The 18,717-nt window shown below is 40.9% G+C and overlaps 1 protein-coding gene across 2 annotated transcripts; it reads right to left on the bottom strand.

Annotated features, from left to right (window-relative positions):
- Positions 1-206: 206 nt before the first annotated feature.
- Positions 207-1,492, bottom strand: CCDC54 (coiled-coil domain containing 54). 2 transcript variants are annotated; one of them, XM_024989702.2, is made up of 2 exons: positions 1,349-1,492; positions 207-1,252 (listed from the first exon to the last, which is right to left on the bottom strand). In XM_024989702.2, exon 2 carries the CDS (start codon positions 1,250-1,252, stop codon positions 266-268), a length of 987 nt encoding a protein of 328 aa, XP_024845470.1. In that variant the 5' UTR covers positions 1,349-1,492; the 3' UTR covers positions 207-265. The 2 variants fall into 2 exon arrangements, with proteins under 2 accessions (XP_024845470.1, NP_001098960.1); NM_001105490.1 differs by having other exon boundaries at positions 211-1,442.
- Positions 1,493-18,717: the final 17,225 nt, after the last annotated feature.

Raw genomic sequence — 18,717 nt, 5'->3', positions numbered from 1 at the left:
GTTTCCAGTTATCTATGAAACGGGCACTGGAGGAGTCCTCATTAATTGCTTTTGGGAAAATAAGAAACTTGGCAGAAAATGCATCACAATTGTCTAATGGGATGATATGCCTCAACTTACTGTAGACATAAAGAAACTTTGCAGGCAGCCAACGCACAGTGAGCTAACTTTACTACCAAGGAGTTCACAGCAACCACAAAGACATGTGAATGCTTGGCATAGCCAGGTTACATTTATTTTGTACCAAGCAAAGCAGAAAATTACTCTATAGTCGAGTTACTTCCTCTTTTGAGGAACCAAAAAGACAATAAATGTAGTTGAAAACAGAGACACAGATGGTGGTCAAGTTTGTGATAGGCCCAGTGAAAAGACAATACTTCTGGGTTATGACTTGTGGTTCCTCAGGAGGGAGGGTTGGCCTGGAAAGAAGCCACTGGATGAATTCCTCTAACTTGGTTGCGCTGAGGAAAAATCTCCACTTTCCTCCATGGACAAAAGTTAGCTTGATCCATGTATTAAAGTCTGGGTAAATATAAATATTTGACTTTGCTTTTTGGAAGCTTCTTAATGCATTTTGATAGTTACTTTTCTCCAGAGCTTTGATCTGGGGAGATATTGTTTTTTCCTCAAGATGATCAGTGGACTTAGGATAACTGAGCACTTTCTCTGGTTCTGCTGAAGAGATTTCAGAATCTATAGAGGTCAGTGTGTTCTTCAGAGTTTCTGATTGTGTGACTTTGTGAAGAAGTTCTAGGATCTCTTTACCCTTTTCTCCATCCAGGACCTCTAAACAATGTACATTGGAGCAAGAATTCTGGTTTCCCAGCTCTGTCACCTTCTTCTTTAAAGCATCAACGTCTTCCTTCACAGAGAAGATATCTTCAGCTGTTGCACACTGTTTATTTTCATTAACATTCATTTTGGTTTCCAGGACTTGCATCTGCTTCTGAAAGAAGTCAGTCTTTTCCTGGATTTTTGATAATGCACAGATCATGCCAGTCATTTGGCTGAGGAGTTCAAGCTGGGTGGTTTTAATATCTTGGAGCATTACCAGAAGATTCATTTCTTCATCAGCATTAAGGTCCTCTTGATCACAATCATGGGAAGTCATAGTTGGACATCTGGTTGAATTCGGATACTGATTCTTACATTTGTGGTAAGCATTTTTAAGAGATTGTCTGATCTTGGAGAAATTTGAATTCCACATCTGCCCAGCAGCAGCTTTTACCCTTTTGGCTTGAAGTTTGTACATCTTGCATAATGAAACAAGAGACAAAGTGTTGGGAAACCTGACCAAAATCAAAGAAAGAAGCAAACAAATCGAAGAATGAAATGGTTTTTCTCTTACTCTTTGTTGGGTATCTTTCCCGGTGACATTGTTGAATGTCCTATGGAGAACATCAAGGACAATAGCAGGCCCTCTTCGATGGTTAGCTTCTTATAGGGCAGTTCAGCTGGAGAGCTCTGTGAAATACTGAGCAATTGTGTGAAATCTTTCATAGGTTGACCTGAAGCTGATGTCACAATAGCTGCTGGTCTAGAATTTCTTTAACCTTAGGGCTGTAACTGTCAAAAGTTTTAGTCACAGGACTCTTTTTCACTTGTAAAAATTGAGCACCACAGAACTTTTGTTTATGAATTATTATCACTCAATATTCCATATTAGAGATGAAAACTAAATAAATCTTGATATTAATTCATTAAAAAAGTAAACCCAATACATGTTAACATATATGACATTTTTATGAAAAAATAATTATATCTTCCAAAAGAAAAAATCATGAAAACCACAGCATTGTTTATATATTTGCAAATGTTTTAAATGCATGAATTAATAGAAGACATGCCAGGAGAAATATCAATCACCTCAGATATGCAGATGACACCACCCTTATGGCAGAAAGCAAAGAACTAAAGAGCCTCTTGATGAAAGTGAAAGAGGAGAGTGAAAAAGTTGGCTTAAAACTCAACATTCAGAAAACTAAGATCATGGCATCTGGTCCCAGCACTTCATGGCAAATAGAAGGGGAAACAATGGAAACAGTGACAGGCTTTATTTTGGGGGGATCTAAAATCACTGCAGATGGTGATTGCAGCCATGAAATTAAAAGAGCCTTGCTCGGGGAAGAAAAGTTATTGACCAACCTAGACAGCATATTAAAAAGCTGAGACATTACTTTGCCAACAAAGGTCCATCTAGTCAAAGCTATGGTTTTTCCAGTAGTCATGTATGGATGTGAGAGTTGGACTGTGAAGAAAGCTGACTGCCAAAGAATTGATGTTTCTGAATTGTGGTGTTGGAGAAGACTCTTGAGAGCGCCTTGGACTGCAAGGAGATCCAACCAGTCCATCCTAAAGGAGATCAGTCCTGGGTGTTCATTGGAAGGTCTGATGTTGAAGCTGAAACTCCAATATTTTGTCCACCTGATGCGAAGAGCTGACTCATTTGAAAAGACCCTGATGCTGGGAAAGATCAAAGGCAGTAGGAGAAGGGGACGACAGAGGGTGAGATGGTTGGATGGCATCACCAACTCGATGGACAAGAGTTTGAGTAAACTCTGGGAGTTGGTGATGGACAGGGAGGCCTGGCGTGCTGCAGTCCATGGGGTTACAAAGTGTCAGACACGACTGACAGACTGAACTGAACCGAACTGAACTGAACCTTGATTCTCATATCTGCTTCTGCATTTTATCTGTTGTTTTGGAAGAAGTAGATGAAGAAAATATGGCTTCACATAAATATATAAATGGAGAGGATATTTTAATGACCTTATCAGTTAATTACAGCTTTTATTCTTTCTACCCACTAAAATTTGACAAATGATAATTGATTAGAAGTTAAGTATATTGTGTAATCTTAGACCAGAATAATACTGTTACATTAAAATTCACTGGTCTATCTTCAATTTTTAATAGATGTGTAATATCATGCATTGGTCATTTGGAAAGTAATGATTCACTGAATAATGCAAATCTTTCAAATGGTAGCTCATTTTATTATATAATATCCAAATATCATGTTCATTAATATCCCACCAATCTCACCAGAAAAGTCTTTGAGTATTGGCAAGAGGCCAAGCTCGTGGTGGCAGATAAAATTTTCCAAAATTTTAATTTTAGCTTGCAAAACTTGAAATTTATTAAGCTTGTTAGTTGTTTTTCTTGAAGTGACAGGCTCTCTACATCCATTTTTTTTTTTTTTGCAAAAATGCTTGCCAAATACCCAAGTATGAATACCATAGTTGGCTGCCAGTTTTTCTTTCAAAACTATGTTCCATGAAAAAAACAGCTTATTTGTAACTCAAATAAGTACTTTTCCTGGAGACAATTATATTTCTGTAAGCAGCAGAAGTGCTTTATGGGTACTTCACATTACATCATGCTTAATATTAAAAAGACATACAGAAGGTTAAGATTTAATAAAATGTAAAATTTTATGCTTCATCAAGGATGTTCTAGAGCTAAGCTGGCTTTTTCTTGTATGCCTTCTTTTTCTTCTTCTCTGATTGAATGGAGGTGAAAAATACAATCACTATTGGTAGTTTAGTACTTTTGCCTTGGCTTGTGCTAAGGTATCAGTTTTACCCACCATTGGTTTTGCAATGCCATTTGGAAAATTAAAATGACATGATAACTATGTATGTCAAGATATAGTCCCAGTTTATTAAAGAAGATATTCCTTCTTGGATCAGTGCCGGTTCCAACCCTCTACTAAATCATTCTTTCTCCTGTTTATGTTTAAATGCAGGGCCAGCTTCAGCCTAGGTTTTGGTATAAACTCTGAATTTAAGCAAAAGTAGTTTTAGAATTTTGGCTTGTCAGTGATACCTGGGATTTTTACTTTACTGTCCTGTCTTTGAATCCCAGTTGAGTAACCTTTCCAAAACTTCTAGAAACTTTACCAAACTCTTGCTGAGAAGAAATGTTCTCCAAGAGGCAGACTATCACCGAAAGTAATTTGGAGCCAGAAAAGGTAGCCTTCAAAGCTGTCCCATTTACTTTGGCCAAGACCATCTTATCCATCAAGCACTACAAATACTTAGTACTATGACATTTCAAGGGCCAATATGAATAAGTATTCAAGAGGTAGGGAAAAAAAAAAAAAAAACCTGTGCTCAGAATATCAAAAGATGCAAGATTGAAACCATAAATGTTTAATTAAATATCTCCAGAGTGTACTATTATATCATCTTCATTAATTGTTAAGTTAGTATTAAAATTTCATTACATTTGGAGGCAATTTGTACATTAGGTATTCTTGCTTTACAGAAATTCCCAATTAAATTGCAGGGACTGCTTGGAGCAATTACTCCCTCCAGGTTAATAACAGCTAAGACTTATTGGATACATACCAGACATTGTTCTAAATATTAGCTTAATTAACTGAAATCAGAGAAGTCAAATAACTTTCCTTTCTGCTAAAAAATGGGCAGAGTGAAATTTCAAATCCTTACATGGGCCACTTGTTTCTCTATTGCCACACACACAAATATAATAAAAATATGTATTTGTCAACTCAGAAAAAGACATTTTGCTTTTTAGAAAAAATACACTATATATTTATAAAAACTCATTTTCATTAAATTTTCAGAAATATGAAAAAATTAATTGTTTGCTTATTCATCAAAGCTATTTGAAGAACTTTGTAAAGACTTTAGAAGTTGAACTATCTCTAATTCAAGCAAGTAAACACGAACATTTAGAGGTTATTCTTGCCTTAATGTAGTGAAAGTATAGCAACTATAATATAAACAGATTTAAAATTTTTCAACTAAAAATATTCATGTATACTGATTTTTTAAAAAATTTTATTTAGTTATTTACTTTTGCCTGCTCTGGGTCTTCACAGCTGCATGGGGCTTTCTCTAGTTGCAGCTGGTGGGGGCTGGCTGCTCTTCACTGCAGTGCTCAGACTTCTCATTGAGTTGGCTTCTCTAGTTGTGGCACACAAGCTCTAGGAGCTCAGGCTCAGTAGTTGTGGAGCATGGGCTTAGTTGCTCCGTGGCATGTGGAATCTTCCCAGACTCAGGATCGAACCTGTGTCCCTTACTTTGGCAGGGAAGTCCCTATACTGATTATTTTTATAAAACAAAAATGAATCTAGTAGTTTTGATGCAAACATAAACCTGTCTGGGTTTTTAATTATTTATCTATTAATGTTAATGAAAGTAGCTTCAGCCTATTTGGGGCTTGTTGGATAGTGAAGAGCTGTCCTCATGGACAGTAGCCTGCCAGGCTCCTCTATCCATGGAATTCTCCAGGCAAGAATACCGGAGTGGGTTGCCATTCCCTTCTTCAAGGAATCTTCCCAACCCAGGGACTGAACCCGGGTCTCCTGCATTGCAGACAGATTTCTTTACCATCTGAGCCACCAGGGAAGCCCTGTAGTGGGAGAATGCAAGTCTATTGATTAGAGTGAAGCTGTGAGAGTAGTCAACACGTGAATGAATAACAGGAATTGAGCTGACCCCTTCCCTTTGGGATCTTACTAGAGATATGAAGCCATTTCTGCTGCTGCTGCTAAGTTGCTTCAGTCGTGTCCGACTCTGTGCGACCCCAGAGACGGCAGCCCACCAGGCTCCCCCGTCCCTGGGATTCTCCAGGCAAGAACACTGGAGTGGGTTGCCATTTCCTTCTCCAATGCATGAAAGTGAAAAGTGAAAGTGAAGTCGCTCAGTCATGTCCGACTCTTAGCGACCCCATGGACTGCAGCCTACCAGGCTCCTCTGTCCATGGATTTTCCAGGCAAGAGTACTGGAGTGGGGTGCCATTGCCTTCTCCTGAAGCCATTTAGGACTTCATAATATTGAAGTAACCAAAATAACTTGGCAGACTGGAGCGTAGTTGCTGACTCTTATCAAGGAAAAATGTCCTCCAGGTGGATGGCTTTTAAAGAATGATACTTGGAGCCAGAAAGGTTAGGGTGCAAGGCTCTCCTATTCATTGACTCTGTGTGCTTAGTCAAGTTACTAACTTCTCACAAGAGTGTAAAATGGGATAATAACAACACCTATTTTGTAGAGTGATTTTGAAGATTAAAGTGTTCAATACTTGTAAACTCTTTCTGCTCCTCTCTAACCACCTTCTTACTCTCCTTTTGAATGAGAGAGGAAATTAGCTCTGCTCTCCTTGTCCCTTACTCTGCTTTTCATTCCTCTGTTTCAGTGAAGAGGCCATTCTGCCATTCTCTGACCAAGATGTAAAGCATGTGCTGCTCACTGTTCAAAATCTACAAAGGCAGATAAATAAAGCATTTGGATTAGAAAGACACGAGAATGCATAAACAAGGTCTGACAAACTGGCATTCTGTCTCCTAGTACAGCTAGTGTAGCTCGCACAACCAGCCATGGTGTCAGGCAGCGGGGCAGGTAATAACCACTGGAGAGATGGCTCTAATAATAGATAATATTATTCATGTTTAAAATGCTGGTGTTTTTTGAGTAAGTTAACTATAAATTAATTATGGTAGAGTCATGATTATCTATATAAAATCACCCTGATTTACATCTTTTTAAACATGGTTTTTGAGTTGGGAGAGGAAGAAAAGGGGAAAGTGTTAGTCATTCAGTCATGTCTGGCTCTTTGGGATCCATCCCACAGACTGTAACCCACCAGATTGCACTGTCCATGGAATTTTCCATGCAAGAACACTGGAGTGCGTAGCCATTCCCTCCTCCAGGGAATTTTCCCCACCCAGGGTTCAAACCCCAGTCTCCTGCATTGCAGATGGATTCTTTACCATCTGAAACACCAGGGAAGGCCCCACTGGGAGAGAATGGGATAGAACCAGGTTTATCAGAACCTGCTCCCCAACCAACCCAAATATCACTTGTTACATACAGACTGAGATAAAAGATTGAGAAAACAAGAATCATAAAGGTCTTTCAGATTTGGTTAGGGTGGCTGACCCAAGGGGATAACAATATATTCATGAGGACGCCCTAATCCAATGTTACACAAAGTAACAAAGCTCTTTTCTTCTACTTTTCTTCCTCTTTAGTCATGAGGAGAAGAGAATGAGATTGAAATCAGAGTTGTTGTGCAGGATCATGGCAGGAATGCAGAGGAAAGCAGAAGCATAGTGCTTATGTGACAGGCAGAACGTGGTGCAGTGATGCCACTCTCTCAGCTGCATAAACTGATAAAACTGAGTGATACTGATAAGACGAACTGGTTAGAGTGATACATGGGGTGAGGGGGCCACTTCTACTCTGTGGCGCCAATAATGTTTATTCAGTTCAGTCACTCAGTCGTGTCCAACTGTTTGTGACCCCATGAACAGTAGCACACCAGGCTCCCTGTCCATCACCAACTCCAAGAGTTTACCCAAACTCATGTCCACTGAGTCGGTGATGCCATCCAACCATCTCATCCTCTGTTGTCCCCTTCTCCTCCTGCCTCCAATCTTTCCCAACATCAGAGTCTTTTCAAATGACTCAGCTCTTCACATCAGGTGGCCAAAATATTGGAGTTTCAACTTCAACATCAGTCATTCCAATGAACACCTAGGATTGATTTCCTTTAGGATGGACTGGTTGGATCTCCTAGCTGTCCAAGGGACTCTCAAGAGTCTTCTCCAACACCACAGTTCAAAAGCATCAGTTCTTCGGCGCTCAGCTTTCTTTATAGTCCAACTCTCACATTCATACATGACTACTGGAAAAACCATAGCCTTGACTAGACAGACCTTTGTTAACAAAGTATTATCTCTGCTTTTTAATATGCTGTCTAGGTTGGTCATCACTTTCCTTCCAAGGAGTAAGCATCTTTTAATTTCATGGTTGCAGTCACCATCTGCAGTGCTTTTGGAGCCCAAAAAAATAAAGTCTGTCACTGTTTCCCCATCTATTTCCCATGAAGTGATGGGACCAGATGCTATGATCTTATTTTTCTGAATGTTGAGCTTTAAGCCAACTTTTTCACTCTCCTCTTTCACTTTCATCAAGAAATTTAAAACCACAATGAGGTACCATTTCACGCCAGTAAGAATGGCTGCTATCCAAAAGTCTACAAGCAATAAATGCTGGAGAGGGTATGGAGAAAAGGGAACCCTCTTACACTGTTGGTGAGAATGTAAACTAGTACAGCCACTATGGAGAACAGTGTGGAGATTCCTTTAAAAACTGGAATTAGAACTGCCATGTGACCCAGCAATCCCACTGCTGGGCATACACACTGAGGAAACCAGAATTGAAACAACATGTGTACCCCAATGTTCATCGCAGCACTTTTTATAATAGCCAGGACATGGAAGCAACCTAGATGTCCATCAGCAGATGAATGGATAAGAACACACTGGTCATAGCAAACACCCTCTTCCAACAACACAAGAGAAGACTCTACACATGGACATCACCAGATGCTCAACACCAAAATCAGATTGATTATATTCTTTGCAGCCAAAGATGGAGAAGCTCTCTACAGTGAGCATAAACAAGACCGGGAGCTGACTGTGGCTCAGATCATGAACTCCTTATTGCCAAATTCAGACTGAAATTGAAGAAAGTAGGGAACACCACTAGACCATTCACGTATGACCTAAATCAAATCCTTTATGATTATACAGTGGAAGTGAGAAATAGATTTAAGGGCCTAGATCTGATAGATAGAATGCCTGATGAACTATGGATGGAGGTTTGTGACATTGTACAGGAGACAGGAAACAAGACCATCCCCATGGAAAAGAAATGCAAAAAAGCAAAATGGCTGTCTGGGGAGGCCTTACAAATAGCTGTGAAAAGAAGAGAAGTGAAAAGCAAAGGAGAAAAGGAAAGAGTCCAAAGAATAGCAAGGAGAGATAAGAAAGCCTTCCTTAGCGATCAATGCAAAGAAATAGAGGAAAACAACAGAATGGGAAAGACTAGAGATCTCTTCAAGAAAATTAGAGACACAAAGGGAATATTTCATGACAAGATGGGCACAATAAAGGACAGAAATTGTACGGACCTAACAGAAGCAGAAGATATTAAGAAGAGGTGGCAAGAATACACAGAAGAACTATACAAAAAAGATCTTCTCGACCCAAATAATCACGATGGTGTGATCACTCACCTAGAGCCAGACATCCTGGAATGTGAAGTCAAGTGGGCCTTAGGAAGCATCACTACGAACAAAGCTAGTGGAGGTTATGGAATTCCAGTTGAGCTATTTCAAATCCTGAAAGATGATGCTGTGAAAGTGTTGCATTCAATATGCCAGCAAATTTGGAAAATTCAGCAGTGGCCACAGGACTGGAAAAGGTCAGTTTTCATTCCAATCCCAAGAAAGGCAATGCCAAAGAATGCTCAAACTACCGCACAATTGCACTCATCTCACATGCTAGTATAGTAATGCTCAAAATTCTCCAAGTCAGGTTTCAGCAATATATGAACCGTGAACTTCCAAATGTTCAAGCTGGTTTTAGAAAAGGCGGAGGAACCAGAGATCAAATTGCCAACATCTGCTGGATCATGGAAAAAAAAGCAAGAGAGTTCCAGAAAAACATAATTTCTGCTTTATTGACTATGCCAAAGCCTTTGACTGTGTGGATCACAAAAAACTCTGGAAAATTCTGAAAGAGATGGGAATACCAGACCACCTGACCTGCCCCTTAAGAAACCTGTATGCAGGTCAGGAAGCAACAGTTAGAACTGGACATGGAACAACAGACTGGTTCCAAATAGGAAAAGGAGTACGTCAAGGCTGTATATTGTCACCCTGCTTATTTAACTTAAATGCAGAGTACATCATGAGAAACGCTGGGCTGGAGGAAGCACAAGCTGGAATCAAGATTGCCGGGAGAAATATCAATAACCTCAGATATGCCGATGACACCACCCTTATGGCAGAAAGTGAAGAGGAACTAAAAAACCTCTTGATGAAAGTGAAAGAGGAGAGTGAAAAAGTTGGCTTAAAGCTCAACATTCAGAAAACTAAGATCATGGCATCTGGTCCCATCACTTCATGGGAAATAGATGGGGAAACAGTGGAAACCATGTCAGACTTTATTTTGGGGGCTCCAAAATCACTGCAGATGGTGACTGCAGACATGAAATTAAAAGATGCTTACTCCTTGGAAGGAAAGTTATGACCAACCTAGATAGCATTTTCAAAAGCAGAGACATTACTTTGCCAACAAAGGTCCATCTAGTCAAGGCTATGGTTTTTCCAGTGGTCATGTATGGATGTGAGAGTTGGACTGTGAAGAAAGCTGAGTGCAGAAGAATTGATGGTTTTGAACTGTGGTGTTGGAGAAAACTCTTGAGAGTCCCTTGGATTGCAAGGAGATCCAACCAGTCCATCCTAAAGGAGATCAGTCCTGGGTGTTCATTGGAAGGACTGATGCTGAAGCTGAAACTCCAGTACTTTGGCTACCTCATGTGAAGAGTTGACTCATTGGAAAAGTCTCTGATGCTGGGAGGGATAGGGGGCAGGAGGAGAAGGGGAGGACAGAGGATGAGTTGGCTGGATGGCATCACTGACTCAATGGACGTGAGTCTGAGTGAAGTCCAGGAGTTGGTGATGGACAGGGAGGCCTGGCGTGCTGCGATTCATGGGGTCGCAAAAAGTTGGACATGACTGAGCAACTGAACTGAACACATATACATGAATTTAGAAAGATGGTAATGATAACCCTGTGTGTGAGACAGAAAAAGAGACACAGATGTATGGAACAGTCTTTTGCACTCTGTGGGAGAATGCAAGGGCGGGATGATATGGAAGAATGGCATTGAAACATGTATATTATCATATGTGAAATGAATCACCAGTCCGGGTTCAATGCATGATGCAGCATGCTCCTGGCTGGTGCACTTGGATGACCCAGAGGGATGGATGGGGAGGAAGGTGGGAGGGGGTTTCAGGATGGGGAACACATGTACACCCATGGCAGATTCATGTCAATGTATGGCAAAACCAAACAATATTGTAAAGTAAAATAAATAAAACTGAGAGTAAAATAAAAAAAGAAGCTCTTTAGTTCTTCTTCGCTTTCTTCCATAAGAGTGGTGTCATCTGCATATCTGAGGTTATTGATATTTCTCCCGGCAATCTTGATTCCAGCTTGTGCTTCCTCCAGCCCAGCATTTCTCATGATGTACTCTGCATTTAAGTTAAATAAGCAGGGTGACAATATACAGCCTTGACGTACTCCTTTTCCTATTTGGAACCAGTCTGTTGTTCCATGTCCAGTTCTAACTGTTGCTTCCTGACCTGCATACAGGTTTCTTAAGGGGCAGGTCAGGTGGTCTGGTATGCCTATCTCTTTCAGAATTTTCCAGAGTTTATTGTGATCCACACAGTCAAAGGCTTTGGCACAGTCAGTGTTTATGACACCACTTTAAAATTATATGAAATAAATGCCAAAAGAATATGATTAATGGAGATGAAGAAAGGATAGAATGATTATTTTGATCATTGGTAATGATAATTTAATTTTTCACTATAACTATAATTTTATGGTCTCTTTCTGGTATGCCCTCAATATATTTATTCTCCAGTCAAATTACTACCGTTCCCTTAAAAGACAGCCTGATAATACTTTCCTTGCCCTATCCTATTCTTATTCTCCCTGTATTCTTATCAATGCTACCAACCTGTTCTGGGGCCCTACACAACAGTTAGTGAGTCTCTCTCCTCTCCAGATTGGGAGCTCCTTGAGGAGAGAGACTTGCTTTTCAATTTTGTATCTCCAGTGTCACAGATTCTAGTATATGGTTGGTGCTCAGTACATTTTAATACAATGAATGAATGAATGAACTTGTGAATGATTGTCAAGGTATACACTGGGTCTCTCTGTACCTATTTCTATGGGTAGCTAGGGAACATATTGCTTGCTTCATAAAGGTAATCTGTGATAACTTTTTTCAATTCCTGAGGGATCATTTAGCATTTGGGGATAGGGATTTGGTAATTGTTTCCCTGAAGACTTGAAGCAGTTAAATGGCAGGAGAGGTAAATCAGGTAGATGGAGATAATTACAAACCTGGAAACAGCTATGGTGTGGATCAGAGAAAGAGCCCAGTAAATAATGATAACAGCACTGGTATTAATGGCACTGATCCTGGAGGTGACTAAGGTGCCAAGCATACTTCCTCTGCAACAAATGAAGTTTTTTAGGCCCCCAGGGAACCATGGGTAATCAGTGTATTCTCCAAGCCCCAGCAGGAATGCCTGCAAACATATTTGTCATCAGCTTGGGTATGTGGGTGCTTATCTCTTTATTCATGTCATCTTATACTCTGAACTCGAAATTTACAATGAACTCTATCCAGCTTATCTGGACATACTGTTCACCGTTTAGTTCCAGTACCCTGGGGGCACATTAGTATTTTATGTAATCTCTCCTCGCTGTCATCTTCCTCCAGTTCTTTCTGTTAGGCTTGGCTCTGCCTGGTAATATGTTATATAAGGAGCTTGGTTTCTCTAATTCTTAACTTCACCTCTTGGTTTCTCTTCTCAGATATTACCTTTAAACCTCTACTCCCTTTACCTTATGATTGACACTCTTTTTTTACATTGCTTTATAAGTCGTGATGTGCACAATTGATATAGCTATTAAATGGTTCAAAAAAGGAAGAGAAAGTGAAAGAAAAGTGTTTTTGCTTAACTATCCACTTTTCTTTAATGGAACCAATGAATAAATCCAGTTAGTCTTTAAACACCTCTGTTTCACTGAATTTATATCATTTAGCAGATCTTTTTGAAAATCATTATATGATGAATTCTTCCCAGTGTTAATTTTTTGTTTTGTTCCTGAATTGCTCTATACTTCATTTATACAACCCCCAAAATTAAAAGGTATGGATTTAAAATGCAATCATAAAGTATAAAAACTGAAGAATGTTAGTTTTCTCATTTCTAATTATGAATACTGTACTTTGGATTACAAGATTCAAGGAGCTATCTTCTTTAAAGTTTTAAAGATTATAATGTGGAAGACTGCACTGGCTTTCCTTAATAGTACTCACCTTAAAAGACATCTGTTATTGTGGCATTTTGTGTTTCTGAGGGAATTTGCAACAATGTTTCTGTGAAGTAAATGTGTATTTATCACTTGGCTCTAGTTTTCCTTCTGTTATTAGTCTGTTCTCTGTCTATCTTAGGCCTATTACTTCCCATTCTGTTTCATCTGTACAATAAGAACAACGTGATGCCATGGCAGATACTCAAGGAGTGTCATAAAGGTTAACATGAAAATTTCCGCTGCACCTAATTTTTAACTTTGTATAATATCTCTTACTTGAAAACCATAAACTATATTATTATTATGCACTGTTTCTGCAGTGTTTTTCTTTAGGAATTTCATTTTTAGAATCATCGCCTCTCTTCGTTTAAACCTACCTGCATCCTTCCTCCTGTATCAGTTTGAGTTTCAAGGATCTTATTTAACTTTCCAGATGTATTATTTCTCCTTACACACTCTGATTGCACACAGAATAGAAAATGCCAGAAGGCGATTATAGAACTGAAGGTTGTTTTCTCTTCCTTCTCTATCTAGGTATTTGCAACTGTGATCTAAAGGGGAAAGTACTTAGCCATTGTTTTAGATATTTATTGAAGGCTCCCCCCACCCCAACCAAGAAATGTGTATTGCTTCTGCAGCTGTTTCTGCATGCCAGCTAGAGTGGGAAAGGTATTTGGCAATGTTTCCCTGGTAGCTCAGATGGTAAGTAATCTGCCTGCAATGCAGGAGACCCAGGTTTGATCCCTGGGTCAGGAAGATCCCTGGAGAAAGGCATGTCTACCCACTCCAGTGTTCTCGCTTGGAGAATGCCATGGACAGAGGAACTTGGAGGCTACAGTCCATTGTGTCACAAATAGCTGGACACGGCTGAACAACTAACAGTTTCAACTATAAGACTGAGAATTTATGGGATTTTTTTGGTTTTTCTAGCCATTTCTTTCTTGAAAATTGAGGTCTGTTTTTGGTGGTCTGAATGTAATGTAAGTATCAAATGACAGAAACAGAGAGTGATAAGGCAGTTCTATTAGACACATATTTCAATAATTTTCAGCTTTAGCTTTTGACACTAATGGCTATGATTCTCACTATAACTTGTGAGAATTAATTACCACTCATTCTATTTATGCGCCCAAGTTGCTCCTCCACAATGTAGCACAAAGTGATAGCAAGCTAGTTTAAGCCCTTGGGCAATTTACATATTAAAATAGGTAGAAATCTTTATCATGACCTCCACTGGACTTCACATTTAAAATTTTCAATGGCACTTAAAAAGAAAAAATAAGATATTTCTGAAAATCACATTCTTTATTGTTAAAAAGTAGAGCTGAAATAAAAATGGACACCCAGGCTAACTTTTATGATTGAGAAAGTGACATAGCTGCTTGTGTTGTTCTGTGCTTAGTTGCTCAGTTGTGTCTGACTCTTTGCAACCCCATGAACTGCAGCCTGCCAGGCTCTTCTGTCCATGGGGATTCTCCAGGCAAGAATACTGGAGTGGGTTGCCAAGCCCTCCTCCAGGAGATCTTCCCAACCCAGAGATCGAACCCAGGTCTCCTGTATTGCAGGGAGATTCTTTACTGACTGAGCCACCAGGTAAGCCCCACATAACTGCTTAAAACCTAATAAAACAAAGATCTTAACTTTTTTTTGACTCCAGTATTTGTTTACTAATCCTATGAAAGCTTGGCATGCTTTCTTAGGAAACAGCATATACATACAATTTTGCATATAGTTTTAGGTAATTCACAGACCTGCATCCTCTCCCTTGCCTCCACAGGCATTTATGGGCACCATAAGAGGTACCTCAAGTTAAAATTCCTGACTGTAAGAGAAGGATTATTCTTGCTCCAATTTCTGCTTGTGGGTGTTTTGCTTCTAAGGGGTCTGGTAGCTTTTAGGTAATTTTGTTCCAGAATTTAGAATGTGTGAACTGCTAAGAGTGAAGAATGTTGATTATTGGGGATAAAGGGAGGGAGAGACCTGTAGAATGCAAGTGACTTGGGAGTGGTTCTATGAGAACCTTTAAAAATGAATGAGATCTGTGTAGATAGAAGTTGGGCTTCCCTGGTGGCACTAGTAAAGAACCCATCTGCCAGTGCAGGAGACTTAAGAGACATGGGTTCAATCCCTGGGTCAGGAAGATCCCCTGGAGGAGGGAATGGATGCCCATTCCAGTATTCTTGCCTGGAGAATCCCATGGATAGAGGAGCCTGGCCTATGGAGTCGCAAAGAGTCAGACACAACTGAAGTGACTTAGCACACACGCATACACACAGAGATGAAAGTTAGGTCTTCCAGGCTGTTTGCACCATGAAGTCAGGGTCTCTGTTTGGTTTGTTCTTCACCACACCTAACATGGCACCTCCTATATGCCCCTAGGCTTTCAATAAATACTTACACAGTGCTTTGTGCCTCACTTCTACTGAGGAGCATGAGTCAAGGGAAGTGAAAGTGAAAGTCACTCAGTTGTGTCTGACTCTTTGCTACCCCCATGGACTAGTTCATGGAATTCTCCAGGCCAGAATACTGGAGTAGGTAGTCGTTCCCTTCTCCAGGGGATCTTCCCAACCCAGGGATCTCACCCAGGCCTCCCACATTGCAGGCGGATTCTTTACCAGCTGAGCCACCAGGGAAGCCCTGCATCAAGGGAAATGGCCATCAACTCAGGGCAGAAGTTCTGTTACCCACCCTCCCAAGGAGATAGTTCCCAACAAGGATCCTCTTGCCCCATGGTGTTCAAGCCAGTAGAACGAGACCAAGTTTGGCTCAGACACAAAGGAAAGCTTCATTCTTTGATCAAAGAATGGAGAGGTTCCAGATTGAGCTCTAGGGTACATACCCTCCCCCACAGAAGGAACAGCTGAGGGCGGGGCTGCTTTATAGGGATCTTGTCAATGGGGAGAGAGGAGGGAGTTCTGGAGTTCATGTGAAGCTGTTTCCGTCAAGATGGCACAACGAGCAGGCGCAGCACGCGTCCTGCGGCTGCCATCTTGAGCAGTGTCCTGCGCAGTGCTTCCCTGACAGTCTGCTGAGCTGAGGGAGCGGGCACAGCCACCATTTTGCACGAGGAACTCTGGTCTGAAACTCTGGGTCCCAGGCCTCCGCACGTGGCACCCTATGAGCAAGTGAAACTAGACCAAGCACAAAGGAGAAGAAAAAGGTTAGACTTTTTTTACCAGCTAGATTCTGTTTTCATTCCCCAGGAATGGTTATGGGCTTTGCTGGTGACAAATCTCTCTTCTGTCTTTTGTCCTGCTCCTTATTCCTGAGGGGTGAAAGTCCATCTTCTGTAACTGCTTTCTGTTGATTATAGGTGCCTGTTATCATACCCTGGGTAGAGTTCTGCTCTAGAGCAGAACTTCTCCTCAGACGATTTTAGATATGTTTGTCATAGGCCTCCTTTAACATGTAGGTGTCTAGCTCTTTTGCCTGTAGGCAAACCTGTTCCCTGATGTTGAGCCTCACTGCCATGGCCTGCATAACCCTGCTCGCACTTCTGTTTTTCAGAAAAGGAGCTTCAGGTCAGAGGAAGATTCAGAATGTCACCTACATACTGGAGGAGAGTTCCCTCCTCTAGATGTAGATCTATTTTAGGTCTTTAGCTGAAATTTCCCCAAAGATGGTGGAGAAAGTTTTGTTTACTTAGGGCAGGGTTATTCAGCAGAATTCTTTTTGCTGTGTGTTTGGGTTCTGCCACTCAAAAGCAAAAATTTCCTGTGATTCTGGGGCTAATGGAATACAGAAAATAGCATCTTTTAAATTGAATACGGAATACCAGGTCCTAGTGACAGTAGAGTAGCCAGCAGGGTATAAGATTAGGGATCACTGGGTGTATATCCTAGGTGGCCTGACTGACTGCCCCGAGGTCCTGTACTGTGTGGTATTCCCCACTGGGTTTCTTTTTAAGGAAAATGGGGGTATTACAGGCTGATTGGCATGGTCCAATAAGGCTCTGGTCATTTAGGTTCTGTGTAACAGGAGCAATACCCAATAAGGCCTCCCCACAGAGAGAAGGCCTTATTTTCTATTGGATCATGTTTGTACTATCATGAAACTGACTCCTATAACTATTCCCACCCATCCCTGGGCCCAGACCTCAGGATTTACAGCCAGGAAGTTTGTCCTCAGTCATTAATGGTATCATCTTGTACCTTTGTCTAAAGGGACACCAATCTCTAGTTTGTCTCTCATTGGTGGCCTTCAATTTATGTAAGAGTCCAGCCATGAAATTAAAAGACGCTTACTCCTTGGAAGGAAAGTTATGGCCAACCTAGATAGCATATTCAAAAGCAGAGACATTACTTTGCCAACAAAGGTCCATCCAGTCAAGGCTATGGTTTTTCCTGTGGTCATGTATGGATGTGAGAGTTGGACTGTGAAGAAAGTTGAGTGACAAAGAATTGATGCTTTTGAATTGTGGTGTTGGAGAAGACTTTTGAGAGTCCCTTGGACTGCAAGGAGATCCAACCAGTCCATTCTAAAGGAGATCAGCCCTGGGTGTTCTTTGGAAGGAATGATGCTAAAGCTGAAACTCCAGTACTTTGGCCACCTCATGCAAAGAGTTGCCTCATTGGGAAAGACCCTGATGCTGGGAGGGATTGGGGGCAGAAGGAGAAGGGGATGACAGAGGATGAGATGGCTGGATAGCATCACTGACTCGATGCACATGAGTTTGAGTGAACTCTGGGAGTTGGTGATGGACAGGGAGGCCTGGCGTGCTGCGATTCATGGGGTCGCAAAGAGTCGGACACGACTGAGTGACTGAACTGACTGAAGAAGACATGGCTGTTAGTATGTTCATCCAACTTGCATTCTGCAGTGGCTCTACAAATGCCTTTTCTTGAGCCTTCCCCAATACCTGCATAATTTTACAACTCTTGTGAAAGAGTTTGCCTGGGTCTGGTGTTCAGAACCGAATAAATTGCACTGGTGTCAACTAAGAACTCAACAGGCTTTCCCCTATGTCCCATGTCAGTTGGGTCTTTTAGGGGTCAATTGGAGTGCCAGCTTAGGAGCCCTCTGGCCTCACCATTCTTCATCTGTTTGGACCATATGCCTTGAAGGGTAGTGGCCAAGATTTGCCATTTCTATTCTCCTTTGGGGGTGATAAGCGTACTCCTTTCCATTGTCCCTCTGGTTTACATATGGTGCAATGATTGGGTCCTAGTTTCCATGGGGGCTAGGGGTCACTTATCAAGAGTTGAGAGTCTCTATGGGTGGTTAGTCCAGATTCCCATGCTAATTGGTTGATTTGGAAGGCAACAGTTAGTAGGTGTGCTTGCCTCTGAGCTTTTTTATCCTTTGACTTTTCTTCCTGTATATTTTGGTTATTAAATACAGAGTAGGCTACCCCGATAGGTGAGGTAGGGATATCTGGTTCTATTTCCAATTTCTGAAGTCTACATGTAATGTCAGGGACACTTTGGGACATGAGATATGACCTCAGCTTTGCATTCCCTTCCAATGAGTCACAGACAGTGGTAGAAGATTTGCACATATTCCCTGAGGAGTTCTAGGAATGCTTAAGGTTTTCTTTTGGTTCCTGATTGATTTCATTTTTCTTATTCTAATCGACAGTTTTCTTTCCTGCTGCCTGGATGCCCTTTAGAATTATATTTTTATAATGGGTCAGTCTCTGTCTTCCACCTTGTTCCATTATCTGGGTGGTCCCAGTTGGGTTCATTATCTGGGACCATTTAATTCCCTGGTCTCAAAATAGCTTGACCTGAATTGTTTCTGTTCTCTTTATCTGGCCTTTTCTTCCCCCATTAGGA

This window comes from Bos taurus, chromosome 1 (assembly GCF_002263795.3).
Source record: "Bos taurus isolate L1 Dominette 01449 registration number 42190680 breed Hereford chromosome 1, ARS-UCD2.0, whole genome shotgun sequence".
In the NCBI taxonomy this organism is placed as follows: Eukaryota; Metazoa; Chordata; class Mammalia; order Artiodactyla; family Bovidae; genus Bos; species Bos taurus.
This window is presented reverse-complemented; position numbering and strand designations above follow the sequence as displayed.

What these genes read in the sequence shown, in the direction of transcription:
- CCDC54 (XM_024989702.2), bottom strand. Translation starts at nt 1,252, where the DNA reads ATGTACAAACTTCAAGCCAAAAGGGTAAAAGCTGCTGCTGGGCAGATG.